The sequence below is a fragment of the Pseudorca crassidens genome, chromosome 16 (genome assembly GCF_039906515.1).
Source record: "Pseudorca crassidens isolate mPseCra1 chromosome 16, mPseCra1.hap1, whole genome shotgun sequence".
Classification (NCBI taxonomy): Eukaryota; Metazoa; Chordata; class Mammalia; order Artiodactyla; family Delphinidae; genus Pseudorca; species Pseudorca crassidens.
The window spans coordinates 55,332,436-55,352,289 of NC_090311.1; the positions used below are offsets into that span (position 1 = coordinate 55,332,436).

At 53.7% G+C, this 19,854-nt stretch overlaps 1 protein-coding gene across 3 annotated transcripts in view; it reads left to right on the top strand.

Annotated features, from left to right (window-relative positions):
- Positions 1 to 17,792, top strand: part of DLG5 (discs large MAGUK scaffold protein 5) — a 121,150-nt gene extending 103,358 nt beyond the window's left edge. For 2 of the 3 annotated variants that reach the window (XM_067710400.1, XM_067710401.1), the window contains exons 21-32: positions 85 to 247; positions 366 to 499; positions 1,192 to 1,338; positions 2,737 to 2,920; positions 3,510 to 3,658; positions 4,562 to 4,732; positions 5,642 to 5,838; positions 11,802 to 11,945; positions 12,208 to 12,335; positions 13,633 to 13,742; positions 14,452 to 14,561; positions 16,052 to 17,792. In XM_067710400.1, the coding sequence (XP_067566501.1) occupies positions 85 to 247; positions 366 to 499; positions 1,192 to 1,338; positions 2,737 to 2,920; positions 3,510 to 3,658; positions 4,562 to 4,732; positions 5,642 to 5,838; positions 11,802 to 11,945; positions 12,208 to 12,335; positions 13,633 to 13,742; positions 14,452 to 14,561; positions 16,052 to 16,155 (1,741 nt within the window). In that variant the 3' untranslated portion in view covers positions 16,156 to 17,792. The remainder of the gene's footprint in view (positions 1 to 84; positions 248 to 365; positions 500 to 1,191; positions 1,339 to 2,736; positions 2,921 to 3,509; positions 3,659 to 4,561; positions 4,733 to 5,641; positions 5,839 to 11,801; positions 11,946 to 12,207; positions 12,336 to 13,632; positions 13,743 to 14,451; positions 14,562 to 16,051) is intronic. The other variant, XM_067710399.1, reaches the window with a different exon arrangement.
- The last annotated feature ends 2,062 nt before the right edge of the window (positions 17,793 to 19,854 follow it).

Genomic DNA, 19,854 nt, shown 5'->3' on the forward strand with positions numbered 1-19,854 from the left:
GTAGTGATTGCATGCCTGACCTCAGATCTTCCCCAGACCTTTCCTTTGAGCCTGAGTCCCCAAAACTGTTGGCTCTCTTCCAAGGCCCTACGTGGAGGAGCCACGCCATGTGAAGCTGCAGAAGGGCTCGGAGCCGCTGGGCATCTCCATCGTGAGCGGGGAGAAGGGCGGTGTCTACGTCTCCAAGGTGACCGGGGGGAGCATCGCTCACCAGGCCGGCCTTGAGTACGGGGACCAGTTACTTGAGGTGAGCGGGAGCTGCCGTCCTCTCCCTCCTCTCCTCTCCTCTCCTCCCTTCCTGAGTCCCCAGGCCCTCCTCCACGCCCTCCTCTGCCATCACTGAGCCCGCTCCTGGTGTCTCCTAGTTCAATGGCATAAACCTGCGGAGCGCCACGGAGCAGCAGGCCCGGCTCATCATCGGGCAGCAGTGCGACACCATCACCATCCTGGCCCAGTACAACCCACACATGCACCAGCTGAGCGGCCACTCCCGGTCCAGGTGAGGCCCTGGCCTCCTAGGGGGCATGGGGGCCGCAGGAAGAGAGACGGGTGCGGCAGGTGCGTGGCTCGCTGTGGGGAGACCTACGTGCCAGCTGCAAGTTCTGGGGATTCTGCTGCCATGAGAGAGGAGTTGACCAGCCCTGGGTTTTGGAGAAGGGACATATGGAGGGATGGTTTTCCCTCCTGAAATAGGGTGTGGAAACGGGTGGCTGGGTCCCGCGTGCAGCAGGAAGCCCCGGCATGGGTATGTGGAGCAGGCAGGAGCTGCGGCCCTGGGCGGATGCTCCCACAGAGTGGTCTGGCCCCACTCCACGAGCAGACACTGGACACCTGCCCCCGTCTGCCTCTGTGCTGTGGGTGGCAGGACAGGTGAGGAAAGGGTGAGACGTGCCCCTGCCATGCAGCGCCTGTGAAGGGAAGGGCTGAAATGCACATGCAGAGGAAAAGAGAACAGTGAATTCACGGGTCGCCAGGCTGACCCCTTTGCAGAGGATCCCCGAGTTGAGGACAGGCAGATCCTGCAGCTGGGTGACCGAGTCCAGGCTCCTGAGGCGCCTGCTCTCCTCAGGGTTCGGGTCACAGAGCTGCGTGACCTGGTCCTTGTTCACGTCCCAGACCTGGTCGCCACCAGAGATGGGGTGGCTCCGGCCGGCTGCATGCTACTCCTCACTCTTCCTGTCCTGTCCCCAGCTCCCACCTGGACCCTGTCAGTCCCCACTCCACTCTCCAGGGCAGCAGTGCCACCACCCCGGAGCATCCCTCTGTCATTGACCCACTGATGGAGCAGGACGAGGGCCCTGGCACACCCCCGGCCAAGCAGAGCACCCCCGGCTCCAGGTCAGCAGATGCATGCCACAAGCCTTCCATCCGTGCACTTGGCTGAGCGGGGTGGGTCCGGGGGGCCATTGTTGGGGCCCAAGCACATCCTCTGGGGGACGTGGGTCCCAGCGCCACCCTGCGCTGCAGCCGGCACACCGGCTTGTCAGAATTTGGGGTGGCGAGCACGCCAGTCCTTTTTTCCTCCCTCCGTCCTGCCCTCTCTCCCTTTTTTTCTCTTCGTTTTCTCACTTGACTTATTCTTAGTTCTGCCTTTTTTCTTTCTCTCCTCCTTTTCTCACTCACTTGTTTTCTGGTTCTGTCCTTAGACAGAATCCCACGGTCATCCCCCAGCCAGGCCCCGGGCTCTGGCCATCAACAGCGGTGTTGCCCCCAAGGAGCTCTAGGTTTGAGGGTGGCAGACCAGTGTCCAGGCATGTGCAGCACGGCCGGAGTGCTGGGAGGGGCGCCAGGGGCCGCAATGGAACAGTCATGAGGAGCATGGCAGGGCAGTGACAGCTAAGTCACAGCTCATCACGGGATGAGCAGGGGTTAGCCGTGCAAAGGGCGGGCGTGAAGAGATGTCCGGAGGAGGGAGCGGCATTAGTGTGGGCAGGAGCTGGCGGGGAGGTGGGGGAGGGTCACACAGGCTGGGTCCTGAGGCAGTCACTCTTCAGTCTTGGACAGAGCCCTTTCTCGGGTTCGACTTTAATGAACTGTTCACAGAAGTTTGAGGCTGGAAGCTGGGACATCTTCAGGGCTTTCCTACTTGTGACCGTTCACTGTGCCCATTATGGCTACACTTACCTGCAGCAAAATTTTCGTCACCAGCTGGCTCCCCCGCTGAGGTCCTGCTCATTCGGTTCTGTTGCTGTCCCGTCTCCTTCACTCAGTTTGTTTGCCAGCCTTTCAGTGTCCCTGTGCTGTGAGTTCCTTGAGGCAAGGGGCCCTGCTTCTTGGTTTAGTGCCATCTGGGCCATAGAAGCTGCTCAGTAAACATTTGCTGGATGAGTTGTGCCCTGGCTGGTGAGCCTGGCTCTGCAGTTCTCTGCAGAAGAATAGAGTTAGGAAAACAAGTGCAGTCCAGGTGGGCAAGACATAGCCCATGGTGTGTGATGGACAGCTGGGCTGGAAAGCAGGGGTGTTGATGTCCACTCTGTTCCCAAGTGGCTTTGTGACCCGGGGTCACGTGTTCACCTCTACCAAACCTCAGCATCCTGCCTACAAACCGGGTCACTAGAACTAGAGGCTGTGTCGGCCCGCCTCCCGGCTCCTGTGGTTCTGAGAGCTCGTGAGACCGTGGCGGGGTTGGGGGGGGGGGCAGCAGAAAACGGTTAGGGCGTCACCACTGTTTCATCTTTCTCATGTCTTCCTCCCTCCCTGTGCACAATTGAAGAGCTTCATTTTCCTCCCCATAAGGATGGTGGGAGATGCCACCAAGAAGACCCCAGAACCACGAGTTGTTTTCATCAAGAAGTCCCAGCTGGAGCTTGGCGTGCACTTATGTGGTGGGAACCTGCATGGGGTGTTCGTGGCCGAGGTGGAGGACGACAGTCCTGCCAAGGGCCCCGACGGCCTAGTGCCTGGGGACCTCGTCCTTGAGGTGAGTTCTGCGCCCTCTGAGCAGCAGCCGGGCTGCTCTCCGCCCGCACGTCGGGCTTGCCGCCGTCTCAGTTGGCACAGGAGGTGGAGGAGCACAGCCTCTGCTGGCGACCGCTGTGTGTGGGTGTTGGATGCTGCCCAGACCCCTACTGGGTAGATCATGGGGAAGCGGGCAGGGGGGCCCCGGCTTGGGCACTGGTGTCCGAAGGGGAGATGCTCTGCTGTTGTCAGTGGGAGGACTCAGGACTGGTCTGATGGCGAGGGCCATCTCCCGCTCATTGGGTCTCCTGTTGGGTGGGGGAGGTGGGTCCTAGGTACTCAAAGATAGCAAGGAGCATAAGCAAGGTGAAGGGCTGTGTTTCCAATAAGCCTTACTTGCGAGGGGACTAGAACAGGGTTTCTCCTGGGAGCAGCTGTTGAGGGTAGAGCAGACACTCAACAGAGGACTCAGCCTTACCTGCGGAGGTGGGGCAGATGGATGCCCAGTGAACGGGATGCTGAGTCTCACCCTTACCCTACACCTGGCCTCTCGCGGGTGCCCAAGATGCCCAGCTTCTGCCCTCTGACCCCAGTCCTCCGTCTCTGGGTAGTACGGTAGTCTGGACGTGCGCAACAAGACAGTGGAGGAGGTCTATGTGGAGATGCTGAAGCCCAAGGACAGTGTCCGCCTGAAGGTGCAGTACCGCCCTGAGGAGTTCACCAAGGTCAAGGGCCTGCCTGGCGACAGCTTCTATATCAGGTACCAGTGGCCAGGGTTGCCGGGGACTTGGGGCTAGGGGAGGGGCTTTTGGTGAAGGCTGTTCCCTGTGAATGTCCCCATGTTTCTTGCCCCCAAAGGGTGGGGCCGTGAGCATTATTACTTGGGCCCCAAATTGGAAGCTCACGATGAGATGCTTATGACTTAGAAAAACCCTCGAAAGCTCCCAGGGCCAGATGGGCTCCCTCTTTAGGGTTTAGGGCCTGGTGGGGAAGTTTGAGACCACAGAGCCTCACTTTCCTGTGGGCTAGGCTCCTCTCCCGGTCTCCTCTGACCCAGGTCTGCAGATCCCTCTGCAGCGTGTGTGGGTGTCAAGGCATCCACGGTACCCCGAAGTACTATATGTAGTGTGTGTCTGAGGCAGGCTTCGGGCGTTTTCCGGGAGGTGCTCAGCTTTCTTCATGTCCCCTAAGATCTGAGGCCACACGAGAATGGAAAGCACTGATCGACCGTGTACCGTGAGGTGGGGTGGGGGTCCCTGTCTCTAGGGAACCCCTCCTCAGTTGAGGATGGCATGTTTCCCTTCCGGGAAGTTTCTAGTCTGTAGGAACCGTCAGCCTTGCCTCAGGGGAGGGACGCCAATGGGAAAGGCCCATCTGGAATGGAGATAATGGCCTTGGTCCTTGGCAAGAAGTCTTTTATGTGATGGGCATGAGGCAGCCCTTGTCTCCAGGGAGCCTGGTCTCAGGGGAGGAAAGGGCAGTCTCTGTCCTGTCATGTAGAGCCTGGGCTCCCCTCTTTGGGAACCACTGCTAGGCTGGGGCGAGGCTGGACCTGATCAGCCTCTGGGGTCTGGGGAAAGTTCAGAGCAGGAGAGCGGCTCTAGGAGAATGGCTGTAAAGGGCAGCCAGCGGCCTGACCTGCCCTCTCCACTGCCCGGTCCAGGGCCCTCTATGAGCGGCTGGCAGAGGTGGAGCATGAGCTGAGCTTTAAGAAAGATGACATCCTCTACGTGGATGACACCTTGCCCCAGGGCTCATTTGGGTCCTGGATGGCCTGGCAGCTGGATGAGAATGCCCAGAAGATCCAGCGCGGGCAGATCCCCAGCAAATACGTGTGAGTGTTCTCGAGTCTGGGCCTGGGGCTGGGGCGGGCGGCACCTGCGGGGATGCCCCATGGGATGCGGGCTGGGGCTCATGGGGGTTTATACTGATGCTCGTATCAGCTTCTGGTCTGTACGTTTTGCCACGATTGCTTGTCCAAAAAGCAATTTTGGTCCTAGTGTAGGTCAGTGCTGTACTTAAGTCAGTGCTATACAGAAGCACAGGGGCAACTTAGGAGACAGCACTTTTTTGTTTTTAACAGGTTTGTTGAGACATGATTCACATACCATACAATTTACCCAGAGTGTACAGTTCACTGGCTTTTAGTATTTTCACAGATGTGCAACCATCACCGTAGTCGATTTGAGAACATTTTCGTCGCCTCAGGAAGAAGACCCGTTAGCTGCCCCGCCTTGTCTTTCTGTCTGCCCTGCCCCCTCCTGTCAACCCTGAGCGACCACTGATCGTTCTGTCTCTGTAGACTTCCCTGTCTGGACTTTCACGTGAATGGAGTCATATAGCACGTGGTCTTTTGTGACTGGCTCCTTATCCTTGGCGTGATGTTTTTCAAGGTTTTTCCTGTGTTACAGTGTCTATCTGTGCTTCGTTCCTCTTGGTGGCAGGAGGCATAACTTGTAGCGGTCATGCGTGAAGGCTGTCTTAGCAGCTCCTTCTGACCCTCGTCTGACTCTAGGAGGTGGCCCTGTATTCTGAGAGCTTGCCCAGCACTGGTGTGTGTGTATCACCCTCACAGCAGTGGCACCATGGCGTCCTCAGTAGCGTGGGTGGTGAAGCGGCCAGGAAACCTGTAGAGAATGTGGGAGGAGCCTGGAGCCCCAGCTCTGGCTCTCCTCGCGGCTGGGCATGTGGGGAGGTGATGGTCCCTGGGCCCTCCGCAGCGCTGCTGTACTCTTGTCCACAGGATGGACCAAGAATTCTCCCGGAGGCTCAGCATGTCTGAAGTCAAGGATGACAACACCACCGCAAAGACGCTCTCGGCGGCTGCACGCAGGTCCTTCTTTCGAAGGAAACATAAGCATAAACGCAGCGGGTCCAAAGATGGGAGAGACCTCCTTGCCTTGGACACCTTTTCCAACGACTCCATTCCACTCTTTGAAGGCAAGTGGCTGGGCTGGCTTTCTCCAGCAGGCTCGCAGGATGAGGTGTGCTGTTGACCACAGGAGCCTCACCACAGTGACTTAAACAAGATAGAAGTTTGCTTTGCTTTCACACATAACTGATCCAGGGATGTGTGTCTGGGTTGGGATGGCGGTGCTACTGTCTTCAGAGTGTCTACCACCTGTAGGGTGTGGCTTCCATCCTCAAGGTCTTCCCGTGGTCATTGCAGCTTCTGCCATCACGTCCACGTTCAGGCAGCAGGGAGGAGGAAGGGGCACGGCAAAAGTGTGCCTCTTTAAACAGCTTACCTGGAAACCCCACCCTTGGTCTCCCACTTATTCCTCATTGGCCGCTCAGTCTGCGAGGGAGGCTGAGAAGGCAGGACTTTCACTGGTGACCTGCTGGCTTCAGTAATGCAGGTTCTGTTAGTAAGGAATAAAGGAAAGATGGGTATTGGGTGCGCAAAATGCAGTCTCTGCCCAGTGCATTGCTTCCAGTTTGTTTTGGGGTTATTACTGGCTGCTTGCTGGTGACCAAGGGCCACTGTGCAGATCTTTGGCCGTGTTTGGCCTTACTCCTGTGTGTGTCCATTCTTTTTTTCTTATTTTTTTGGCCGTGTTGGGTCTTCATTGCGGCGCACGGGCTTTCTCTAGTTGCAACGCGCGGACTTCTCACGGCGGTGGCTTCTCTTGTTGCGGAGCACAGGCTCTAGGCGTGTGGGCTTCAGTAGTTGTGGTGCGTGGGCTCAGTAGTTGTGGCTTACGGGCTCTTGAGCACAGGCTTGGTAGTTGTGGCGCACGGGCTTAGTTGCTCCGTGGCATGTGGGACCTTCCTGGTCCAGGGATCCGACCCGCGTCCCCTGCATTGGCAGGCAGATACTTAACCACGGCGCCACCAGGGAAGTCCCCTCCTGTGTCCATTCTTCCAAGATCCTCCCAGGGCCAGGTGCTGACCCGGTCCTGGAGTTGCGTATTAGGCAGCATCAGACATCCTTCGGCAGATTGCCCCGTGGAAGGGTTCATTTGTCCTGTGAAGCAGGAGCCTCCTGTGAATGCTGCTCCGAGGACCCCCGTGTGTGTCCACTGTCCCAGAAGGTGTGCCTTCCCTGCTGGCAGGGTGTGGAGGTGGCAGAGGGCCTCAGAAGGTGGGACATCTGGTTTCCTCCTCCTCTCTTTCCTTATTTATTGTTTCAGTTAGGGCCTTAGTCACAGTGAGTTGAGTGAGTCCCACCTTTGTTCATGGCCCACAGGTCACTGTCAGTGAGGACAGGGGTTGGCAAGCCATAGCCTGTGGGTCAAGTCTGGCTGTTTTTATATGGCCTTTGAGCTAAGAGTAGGTTTTTACATTTTTAAATGTAAAATAGACTCTTCACGTTTTGGCAGTAATAGTTGCTTGATTCTCCCTTCCCTTTTCTTCCGTAGACACCATCTCTTGTGTATTTGGTGTATGTCTAGTGGATGTCTTTGGAAAACAGCCATATGTCTAGTCTTCCTTTCAGTTCTTCAGTGGGTTGTTTTTTTTTTTTTTTCTTTCATTATGTATTTTGAAGTGGTCTTTAAATTGTTATTTCTAAATTGTTATATCTTACTGTTAAATTGACTCATCATTATGTCCTTCTTTATGTCTAGAAATGTTTCTGGCCTTAAAGTCTATTTTGTTTAAGTATTATTAACACATCAGCTTTCTTTTGGTTAGTGTTTGCATAGTTTGCCTTTTTCCATCCTTTTATACTTTTCTGTAGATTTATATTTACGTGGCTCTGCAGGCAGCATGTAGGGTTTTTTCAACCCACTGTGATACTTCATCTTTTTTCATTTTATTGAGATATAAATATGTATAGAAAAGCGCACATACATCTACAGAAAAGTGTACATCCCGAGGCGTTTTCACAACTTGAACACACCTGTGACAATCTTTCTCGTTTAATCAGAGTATTTAATCACTGATTAAATCATGACTGATATATTTACCGTCTTCCAGTTTTTTTTCTGTTGTCCTGCCTGTTTTATGTTCCCTTCACTTCCTTTTCTTCCTTTTGGATTAATCAAGCATTTTTATTATTCTGTCCCCCCATTTGTTAGTTTTTAGGTAATCATTTTGTTTTACTGTGTGGTGGTGGCGGGGGGGTAGATTCCAGCAACCCTCATGATATATATCTCTGACCTACTGCTAACATGAATCATTGCTTTGACCGCTTCTCTATTAATTCTAAAACATCAGAGCACTGTGACGACTTCTTTACCTCCCCCCCACCTTTTGCATTATCATTTTCATTTTACATATATTTTAAATCCAACAGTGTTACTGATTTGCATGTCAGTTATTCACTTATATTTATCCTCTCCATTATTCTTCATTCCTTCCTGCAATTCTCTTTCCTTCTGATCTTTTCTTTCAGCTGAACACTCCCTTCAGCATTTCTTTTTTTTCCATCTTAATTGAGATATAACTGGCACATACTATTGTGCGAGTTTAAGGTGTACAGGATGATAATTTGATAGGTGTATATGTTGCAAATGGTTTACCACAATAAGGTTAGTTTAACACATCCTTTACCTCATATAACTACCATTTTCTCGATGTTATGGTGACCTTCAGCATTTCTTGTAATGCAGGTTTGTTGGTGACAAATTCTCTATTTTTTTGTTTTTTTGGTCTATTTTCCCATCATTTTGGAGATTTTTCACTGGATATAGAATTTTAGATTGGTAGATGTTTTACTTACGCATTTTAAAGATATAATTCATTGTCTTCTGGCTTTCATTGTGTATCTGTTTCCTGGGGCTGCTGTAACAAATGTCACAAGCTTTGTGGTCAGCGCAGCATACATTTATTCTCTCACAGTTCTGGAAGCCAGAAGTCCAAAATCAGTACCACTGGGCCAAGATCAAGGTGCTGGCAGGTCCACACTCCCGTGGAGGCTCTAGGGGGGAATCCGTCAGGTCCGTTGGTCTGTAGTGTTGTTCAAATGCTGTTTCCTTATTGATCTTCTGTCTGGTTGTACTATCCATAACTGAAAGTGGGGTATTGAAGTCCCCTGCTAATACTGTGTTGGTGTCTGTTTCTCCCTTCAGTTTCATCAGTGTTCACTTCACTTATCTGGGAAGTCTGATGTTGGGTGCATATATGTTTATGATCGTTGTATCTGTCTGGAGAAGTGACCCTTTTATCATGCTATAATGTGCTTCTTTGTCTCTTGTGGCAGTTTTTGTCTTAAAATCTATTTTGTCTGATACAGCTGTGGTCACCCCTGCTCTCTTTAGGTGCCCGTTTGCATGAATTATTTTTTTTCCTATCCTTTCACTTTTAGCCTATGAATGACCTTAGAGCTTAGGTGAGTCTCTTGTAGACAGCATATAATTGGATCTTTTTTATTTATGCATTCAGCCAATCTACGTCATTTAATTGGGGCATTTAATCCATTTATATTTAAAGTAATTACTGATATGGAAGGACTTACTATTGCCATTTTGTTAGTTGTTTTCTGTATGTCTTGTTGCTTTTTTGTCTATCTTTTCCTCCTTGGCTGCTGCCTTCTGTATTTCATTGATTTTTAAAAAATTTTTATAGTGACATGTTTTGATTCCCTTCTCGTTTCCCTTTGTGTATATTTTATAGATACTTTATTTTTGGTTACCACTGCAGTTACATAAAACATCTTAAGGTTATAACAATTCATTGTAAACTGATGGTAGCTTAATTTCAATCCTGTATAAAAACTCTACTTTACATCTCTGGGATCCTGACCCCCCACCCCCTTTATGTTATGGATGATACCAATTACATCCTTTTTACATTATGTGAACATTAGCGTAGTTTTATTATTACCTTTATGCTTTTGGTTTTAATATCTATACCAGTTTTAAAAGCAGTTTTCATAACTACATTAGGTTACTTCCAGATTGTCTATTTGTCTGTGTATTTACCCTTCCCAGGGAGTTTTTTATTTTCTCTGGACCTCTGACTCTTGTTGGATTTAGTGCTTGCGAGATGCTCTGTAGCCCCCCTATGATTCTGTAACTATGAGGACTTCCGACAGAGCAGATTATTCGGGGAGGAAAAGGAATCTTCTAAATTGGTGCCCCTCAGTGTGGAATGTTAATAATCATTAGGGGAGGAGATGATTCTGTTCAAGTTAAGTTGAAGACATAGTGACTTAGTGTCCGTACACAGGGAAATGGATAAATAGGTGCAGGGCATCCATCCCGTAGGGTGTTCAGAAGGAGTTAGGGAGATCAATGTGCATCACCAGGGACGCGGTTCGGAAGCATAAGACTGAGTAGAAGAGGGAGTTGCGGAATGTTGCACGTGTCCTGTATTTTTGCATGTATCATGATACAAAAATGTATCTTGTCATTTTTGTTGAGCACGTGGACGTACATAAACATAGTTTCTAGGTGTTTTGAGCCTGTAAAAGTCAACATGTGAGAATGACACCTGGAAGAGGATGTACTTTATATCCTTATAACCAACTGTGACGGTGGTTATGAGGAAACTGTTGATGACCAGGACTGGAGAAGAGGTGTTGGAGAGGATGCCTGGCTTTATCTGTAATGTTCAAAGTTTTAAAAGAGGGGGTGTTTTTATCTCTTCCTGGAGGAAGTTCTTTGCCCTGGGACTCCACAGAGCCTTCAGTCACAAGTATGCGGGGGTCTTGGACAGTGAATGTGATCACCAAACCCTCCCCCTGCTTTAATAACGGATCACCTGGTCACCAGGTTGAGAAATGCTGTATAGGAAGCGATATAGACGTGCCTGGATAATCATCAGACCAAAAAAATGTGTGCGCTTCTGCCTGTGAGCTCGGCGTTTGTGGAGCCGAGCACCGCCCTGTGTGTTCACCTCTAAAGCTCTGCCATCTGGTCCGTCTTCCTTCATCTCCTAGTCACGGGCCTTCCGGGCCGGACCTCTCGTTGACCCTTCCTCACAAGCCCACCTCAGGCGACCCTCCCCTCAGCTCTGCCCCTCCTCATCGCCACTCCCACCCCCCGAGGGTGAGGCTTCTTGTCCCGCTGCCTGGAGCTGGCAGGCAACTCTTGTATGGTTGTCTTGTTTCTTACCTGTTGCCGTCGGTGAGCCTGGTTAGAGCATGAGCTCTGCAGTGGCAGGGACTGTGCTTTCTAATCTTTTTAAAAGTGCTTCCGAGATGCCGGCATAGCGATTGGTACAGGGGAGGTGCCAAGAAGATATTTGCTTGCTGGTTTTTAGGAGGTCACTTCCTGCAAGGATTTTTTTATTCATTTGGTGGAAGGGGAGGTTTTTACTACGTGTATCAACTAGGATATTGGTTTGACTGCTGTAACTGAGACCAGACAACAATGGCTGAAGTGTGATAAGAAGCTTATTTCCCTGCCACATAAAAGTCTGAGCTGGTGGGGGGAATCCCTGGGAGGCAGCTCTGTTTTGGGGATCATAAGGGAGCCAGGACCCTTCTGTCCTGTGGTTCTGTCATTTCCTGAGGGTTGTTCTCATCTGCAGGATCAGAGCTGGCTCACTGCACCCGGTCCTGTCCATTTCAGCTCACGGGAAGGGGGAGAGTTTGCTCACCCCACGGGGCAGGCCTGGGTCACATGACCACACCTACCTCAGGGGAGGTTGCCTCTCTAGAGAGCAGAGAATATATACTAGGGGTGAGGGGAGGGCGCATTGGACACACACGGAAGCATTTGAGTGGGATGAAGTGCTGCAGTGTCTTGGGTGTCCGTGGAGCAGGGACACTCTGCTGGACTCCAGGAGCGGCCGGGCCCCGGTGTGCCTGGGGTATGGGACTCTCAGTGCTACAACTGGGCAAGTCCCAGACAAACCAGGGTGAGCTGGGTAGCTGGCTCCGGATTTGTGGAGTGAAGGAGGTGGGCCTCCCTGGGGTAAAAGCAAGGTCAGGGGAGCCGTGGGTCCCCAGCCCCTCCCCTTCCTCCCTCTGCTCCAGGTGGGTGTCCGTGACACTGCTCCCCTCTCTCCCTCAGATTCGGTGAGCCTTGCCTATCAGCGGGTCCAGAAGGTGGACTGCACCTCCCTGAGGCCCGTCTTGATCCTGGGGCCTTTACTGGATGTGGTGAAAGAAATGCTCGTGAACGAGGTGCCCGGCAAGTTCTGCAGATGCCCCCTTGGTAAGGGATGCCCGTGTGCCTGCTGGGCTGTGTCTGTCCCTGTGTTTGTGTTCCTCCCCCTGTTCCCGGGCATGGATCCCAGGATGTTTCAGTGTCCCCTGGACTTGGCTCAGATCAGTGTGCAGCCTCTGGTTCTTTGTCCGGGAGCGAGGACAGCAGGGCTGGGTTCCTAAAGTCTCTTCTGCGCAGCGTTCTTCCTGGCACGTGCAGTGACGGCTCATGGTACCAGGGCATTCCTGATTCCTGTGTCTGTGCTTTGCAGAGGTGATGAAGGCCTCCCAGCAGGCCATCGAGCGGGGCGTCAAAGACTGCCTGTTTGTCGACTATAAGCGGAGGAGTGGCCACTTTGATGTGACCACAGTGGCTTCCATAAAGGAGATCACAGAAAAGGTACCTGTTGCTTCAGACCAAGGGATGGGAGCGCCTCTCTGAGTCCGGGGTTTGGACCCCAGTGCGTGTCCGCGCTCTGTACCTTTGCACATCTGCCCTGCATGTCTCTCGGACCTTCATGAGCTCGCCTGTGTCCCGTTAGTCTGAGTTAACCTACAGGGGGCTGGCCCCCGTTGCTTCTTGTGCTTCCGCTTTCGTGAGTAGGAAGCTAGTCCTGGGCAGAAGTCGCCCTGTGCGTGTGTCACCTCTCCCTCTCTGAGGGGCTCTGACGAGAGCTTTGAACTCTAGGAAAGGCCCCTCGCAGGGGTTTCTACAACAGGGTCCCAGAATGCCTCTGCTGAGCTTGTGTGCTGAGCTGATGTGCCTCATTCTAGGGACAGGGGCACGACTTCCATCAGGGCCACGACCCTGCAAGGATAAGAGCCGTTGCCACGTGCCTTTAGGCTTGTGAACACGCTGGGGTCTGTTTGCCAGGTAGTATGAGGGGAAGTGGGGAAATCTTTTGGAAAAGCGTCCCTCACAAGCCTGAGGATGTGGGCGCTTTCTGGGCTGCATCCTTCCTGGGTGGTCAGTTTACCCCGCCAGGCTTTGGATCCCTCCTGTTACGTGAGGGAGTTGACTTCTTACAGCTGTCAGTGCAGACTGCCCGGTTAAAGTGGACGAGCCCCAGTCAAGGGTGCCCCGGGACGTCAGGAAGCCTGCCAAAGGGTGGACCCCCTCAGTGGAGCTTTCGGGGTGCCCGTGGCCTGCCTTTGGCTCGTACTCTGCCTGGAGGCTCGTACTCTGCCTGGAGGCTCAGGGGATTCATGGGATGCATTTCGGTCACAGCCATGCAAAGACCCACACTCCCCTCCCCTGCTTCAGCCCCCCGCCGAGTCTCCGCATCTTCTTTTGCCTGGACTGGCGGAAGTAAGGTTTCTGGGGCCAGGTGGGGTAGCGCTTTAGGAAGCGCTTTCCTGTATCTGGGTGAAGGCAGGAAAGGGAGTTTGGAGTAGGGTCGTCCAGACCCCGCTTGGCCCTGGTTCCCAGCCTGGACCATCATCACAGCTGACGGCTTGTGGGGAGAGATTTTCCCAGATGAGGTTTCCCCTCCATGTATCATGTGTGGTCTTAACGAAAGACTGGTTTTGCTGCCTCGTTCGTTGGTAGAACCTTGTATGTTCACTTACAGGGCAAGGCAGGGCAGTGTCAGGGGAGGGGTGGGGCCCATCGGTGGCAGAGGAAGGCTGGAGTGTCCAGTGCTCCCGAGGCCCCGGCCACGCACCTGCCCAGGTGTTCACTCTCTCCCTCCCCCCAGAACCGGCACTGTCTCCTGGACGTCGCCCCCCACGCCATTGAGCGGCTGCACCACATGCACATCTACCCCATCGTCATCTTCATCCACTACAAGAGCGCCAAACACATCAAGTAGGTGACAGGCTCCTCGGGGGCTTGGCTTGGGGCCTTGCTGGGGAGGTGCTGCTGGCTCAAAGCCGTGGGGTGGGGGGCCCCTTGGCCTTGAAATAGGCATCCCATGTCGGAGCGGCCTTCCCCCTCGAGCCCCCATCTCACACTGAGCCAGGCATGTGAACCCAGCACAGCCCTCCCTCCACACCACTCTCCGTGCTTTTTGGATGCTGCCGCCGCTCCCTGAGTAGGTCCAGCTTTTCTGTCTCCCCTCCTGACTCCCAGCCCCTTTCCCCTTCTCCTGCCTCTCAGCTGGGCACTCACAACAGCACAGGAACTGGGTGGCCTGGCCTGGGTCCAGCCCTGCCAGGAGCTGCCTCGTGATGTGGATGGGGCTCTGCTCCCACTGGGCTTGAGTTTCTGTGCAGGTTGGGCTAACGGCTTGCCAAGGTCCTCTTCCACTTTGCCTTCCTGTGCTTCCGGGCTTCTGATACCTGCACTCGGGCGCCAGCTGAGGTGTCTGGTCTCTGTGTGCATACACTGGGGTTCCCACCTTGCCCCTCTCTGCCCGGAGCTCCCCGTGGAGCCTGCAGGCTGTGCTTTACCAGGGGGAGCCCATGGGGGCCCTGTGGTGGTGGAGACCCCTGTTACTCTGGGCAGAGAAGCAAAGAGGTGGGAGGGCCGGGGGGGAGGTGAGAAGCTCAGCCTGGTTCCCTGGATGTCCCAACAGGGAGCAGAGAGACCCCATCTACCTGAAGGACAAGGTGACTCAGAGGCATTCCAAAGAGCAGTTTGAGACGGCTCAGAAGATTGAGCAGGAGTACAGCAGGTTCTTCACAGGTAGGTGTGCGTCAGGCCTGCAGAGGAGGAGCAGGCGGCGGGGACGGATGCAGGCTTCCCAAGGACGTCCTTCCTAGAAGTGGTAACAGCCCGCACTTCCGGGGTGCCCGGTGGATGCTGTCACAGTGAGCACTTTCATCACAGCTGGTCTGATGGCAGGCCCAGGGCAGCTTCAGGAAGTTGCAGGTCCAAAGGTAAAGTCCACTAATTCTGGCCTTGGGTCACAGTCTGGCTCTGTGTGGCGGCTGCACAGGCGCCCTGTAGCACAGCTCCAGCGTTCCCTGGGCGGGTAGCACGGCGGTGGTGGCCGTGACCATCTGTCCCCAGCGCCTTCCAGGTCAGGCCAGTTTTGCGGTGAAGTTTGAAGATAAGCTGCACCTTCACTATCTCTGGTCTTTGAAACAAAGCAAACCAGGAGAAGCAGGGTTCCAGTTGACCAACTGCCATTTCACTTTGTGACTTTCAACCTCTTCCATAAAATCAGTCATTTGTAGGGGGCATAATAACACCGTGGCCACAGAGAGGTGGAGACAGTGATTTTAATTGACTTGTGGAGAGTGTTGTGATCTAGTTCGGTGCTTCTCATGCAACATTTGGCCTCAAAACCCAGCCTCGGTGCTTCTGTCTACGTATGCGTCATGTGTGTTTGTGTTTTAATTTCCAGTCCATTACAGACCAGTATTTCAGTCAGATACATTAACAAGTACTAGAGAAGAGAACATTAAAAACTCCAAAACTTAACAAAATAAAAGCCTTGACTTTTTGTAAGATTCAACAGATGTAAAATTACTCTGTCACATTTCCATAGCAGTTTCTAAACCCTCGCTGTCCATTTCTGTGGCAAGCAGCCAGCGCTCGGCGCTGTTCCGTGGATCCCACAGAGAGCCCTGGTCTAGTGTCTGCCGGGCTGTGGTGCTGAAAGCCTGCAGAGCAGGCCTGAGCCAGAGCTGGAGACATTCCATCATCTTTGCTGGGAATCTTCTCTGGGCCATGGGATGCCCAGCTTCCGAGACCCAACCTTGTCACCTGTAGAATCCTGCTGCCGATCGGACCATCACAACACAGCCCAGACTGCCTTCCAGTGTGCTGGGACTCCCCATTGCATGACTAGGCAAAGCAGCCCAGAGCATCATTGCAGTGGGGCCTGGCCATTCATGTGTGTGGTCAGATCCTGTCATCCCTGTTACAGGGACCAGGGCAGCCTGGCAAAATGGGACACCAGCCTTCATTTGAGTGTAAAATTTTAACATCCTATGGAACAGTTGCCGAGAGGGATAGGTAAAAAGCCGAAGTGATTTGCACTCAACTCTTTATTTTTTCTTTTCCCATTTCTCACTGATGGAAGAGAGTGAGAGGCGGGCGTGGGGCAGGAGGGCCAGGTAGCTCAAAACAGGCAGAACGCCAGGAAGAGTAAAAGATGTGTTTATTTGCCTTCACCCTGGGGTCTTCCTCTGGGCCAATGACGTGTGTGTTTGGGGGCTCTCTTGCAGGGGTCGTCCAGGGAGGAGCCCTGTCGAGCATTTGCGCTCAGATCTTGGCAATGGTCAATCAAGAGCAGAATAAAGTCCTGTGGATCCCAGCCAGCCCTCTCTAGGACTCGGTGCTGGGGACGGCTGCAGCTTGGCCGCCGGCGTGACTGCCGGGCTCAGCTCTCTTTAGCGACTAAAGATAGACGCCTCTGTATATAAACGCGAAGGGGAAGGATCCATGAAGCAGGACTCCAGAAGCACCTCCTTTGTAGACAGAGGGCCGCAGACTCTATTCCTCTCACTCGTGCGCTGTAAGACAGAAGACTCTGTAGAGGGGCTCGACACCAACCTTTCTCGTAGCCAGCTCATCAGAGATGCTGCAAAGAGAACCTTTCAGATCACAAGTTTACAAGCCTTTTCTAAGTATTCGGTTGTTTATGTTTACTTGAACGGCTCCATGTTGTCGCTGCCCAGCCCCTGCCCTCTTCCTCACTGTCGCTTTGGTGTTGGTTTTGTGCCTGTTTTCAGCGAGACGACTCTGGAGCCTCGCTGGGGGCCGCTTTGCTTTGGGAGGTTCTTGTCAGTGGGACCAGAGCTTTGACAAACTTCATGCTCCTTGGTGGTACCTCTCCTGGAAGGACCTGCGAGTGCGGATGCTTCGACCGTCGGCGGGCGCGGAACCAGTGCCTTTGTGGGGCAGACTCTCCGGCGGCAGTGTATTCCCCTCCTGCACAGAGGAGGGCGACCTGGGCCCGTCTCGCGGACACGCCCCTCAGACTTCGTGTCCGGCCCTCTGCGTCCTCTTCTCGTCCACCTGCATCCATGATTCCAGCGTTCTCTCTGGCCCTCGGAGCTTCACGGGTTCACTGTGACACAGCCGGTTCCAGGCAGGGTGTTAGGCTGGGGCTGATGCATGCCACTGGGTCCTCTTTAGGTTCTGTGAACAGTGACAGCCTTTACCAGTGCAGATTTTGCAGGGTAATTCCTAAGCGCTCTAGAGTGGGGCGGGCACATCAGCTCTACTTGATATAAAAACATTCGTGTTTCAGACTTTGAGCAGAGAACCCTTACGGAAGCTTAAGAATTAGTGCAGTCACTGTCAAAACTCAAAAAAAGAGGAACCGGGATCTATCTAGTTTTGGCTCCAGCGCTTACAGCATGAGCAGTGCTCCACGGGGATGGCTTTGTTTGGGGTTTGTGTGGGTTTTTTTGTTTTTTTTTTTTCTACCGCTTCTGACGCTGGATGTTTCTGGCTGAAGGTTTGATCTGGTTCCTCCTTAAACTGTGCGTCCTCTTAATAATAGGTACTGTACGGGGCTCCGGGTAAGTGTCACTGGGGTAGGACCTCTATTTTAATACTGTTCCTAACATTTCATTTTACTAGCAAGAAATCGCTGATTTCATTTTATTCTTTGTAATTCTAGACACTAGATTATAGTTTAGCCATAGTGACATTTTTTTAAAAAAGGGATATATTTTCTTGCACAGTTGTTCGAAAAGAGACACGTTTCAGTCCTCAGTGCTGCCCTTCGTTTCACAGGTACACGCGTTCTGGCTCAGACAACTGGGACCCCCTGCAGGCTGTCGAGGGGTCTCACTGGCGCCCTGCGGGGCTGCTGCTCTGGGCGGCGGGGGTGGGACGGTGATGGTACAGTGTGCACAGGTACTGTTCGGACAGACTGGGATTTTCTGTACTAAAACCTTCCTTTGTATCAAAAGTTAAACAGACTTTAGTACAATAAATAAAGGTCAATTTCTGTAACTTGTTGTGGTGAGGAGACCTGCATTCATTGAGTTTCCACCTTTCTCGCCTCCTGCCCTCTCTCTGTTGCTAAGTTTGAGGCCGCCTTCCTCCCCTGCGGCAGGTGGCTGGAATCGCCGCCACGTGAGGTTCTCGCCAGCTCTCACGATGGCCAGGAGCCCCTCTTAGCTGTGGCCTCAGCCCCTCTGACTCCCTCCTTCCCTCCCATGTGTCCCTCTGTCCAGCAGAGCTGTGGGTAGTGCGTGCGGCCAGGCAGCTGATTTGTGCAAGATTCAGATCCTGCCCTGGGGGCTCCCATTCGGATATGCAGGTTTGGGCTGGGCCGAGAAAAGCAAAGGGGGTTTGAAGGACGCCAGTGTCCCCTCGTGTTCTCAGTCAAGTCCCTGTCTGCCAGGGGGTGAGGCCCAGACCGGGCCCCCGGGGTGAAGAAGGCCGAGCCTGGCCCAGGGGCTATAGTGCGAGACCACCCACGGCTCTCCTGGGTAGCCACTCTGGGCCTGAAAGTCTGTTCCAGGGTGGCAGGAAGGCTGGGAGAAGTGGCCAGGAGGCCCAGGTCAGAGCAGAGCCCTCCTCCTCTGCTCTGTTTGCTCGGAGGAGCTTGAGGGCAGACTCTCCTGGAAAAGCCTCACGCCGCGCAGGGGCCGACTCGGCGCCAGTGCCTCCCTGGTCATGGCCCACGGGTGCAGCTCCACTGTGGACCCTGCAGTTCTCACCTGCTGGTCCCTCTGGCCTTGCCTGCAGCCACAGGAGTCGCCGAGCTGCGTCGGACTGTGGCCGTGGAGAGGAGGGGAGGGCCTGTGCAGCCGGCCGGGTCCCAAGCCCGCCGCTCCTCGGCCTGCGTGAAGCCAGCCATAGGGTCGCCTACATCTTCTTGACAAACTCAGCACTGACCTTGGGGGAGGAGGGCGTGCGCCACGGCCTGGATCCTGTGACCCACCCAACAAATGCTCGTTTGAGGACATGGTTTCTTTTAAAAGAGGTCCATGAGGATGCCAAAGCCACGGCAGCCCACACTTGTTGCGTTATGAGTGATTTTTATTTTCTTCTTTAGACTTTTCTGTACTTTCCAAGTTTTCTGCGGGAAACGTGGTTTTCTTTTACAATTGCAGGGTAAAACTGCTACGCCTCTTCAAACAGAGGGCAGTTAGGTCGCTGAGCTCATAGACTGCTTGTTTCTGGATGCACTGAGGCCTTGCAGGGCTGCCCCTTGGACACCGCTGAGTGGCACTGGGTTGGGCGGGTGTGCAGTTGTGTTTGTCTCTAAACCGTGCAGAGCCCAGGCAGGGGCTGGAGGTGCGCAGCCTTTGCCCCCAGTTGGTGTCTGTCGTACACAGGCTCAGATCCTTCTGGAAAGGCACAGCTGACTTTCATCTCCAGCCTTGAGGCCTTGGACAGATCTCGCCTGGGCCTCCAAAGACAGTGCAGACGAGATGACCTCTGAGGCCCCCTCCCATGCTGACACCTGAGTTATGGGCGCGGAGTGGGACTTCCCTCCTGGCCTTGCAGAGCCTGAGCAAAACCCCAGCTCTGGGAGCCTCGGCACACGTGACTTTCTGAGACTGGAGGAGTCCTTGACGCCTAATGTGCAGGAGCAGAAGCCGAAGGGGTCTGGACCGGGAGCCAAACACTGGCCCAAAGTCCTGGGCCTCTCTGGCCGGAACAAGGCTCTGAGGCTGACCAAAGTGGCTGGACAACTGGAGTTTGGGGCTGGGAAGCTGAGCTGCCGCCCCTCTCGGGGTTGACAGGGCAGAGGGCCACCCGGGTCACGGATGCCAAGGACGGACGGAGAGAAATAACGAGGAATTGCCGGGTGGGGTGCAGAGCAAGCATGATCTCACAGCTGGGAGTGTGGCTGGCATGGAGGCGACCATCTTCTTGCAGGGGATGGGGCTCCGAGGCCCGAGCCTGGACAGCCGGGCCTTCTCCCCTGCACCCTTCTGCTGCTCTTCTCCCTGTGGCTTTCCTGGACCTTATTTCAATCATGCATGCTCTTTTTTTCATGTGCTCATACCTTCCAGAATGTAGTCTCTGGCTTCTTGATGGTTTTCCCCTTCAGTTCTCC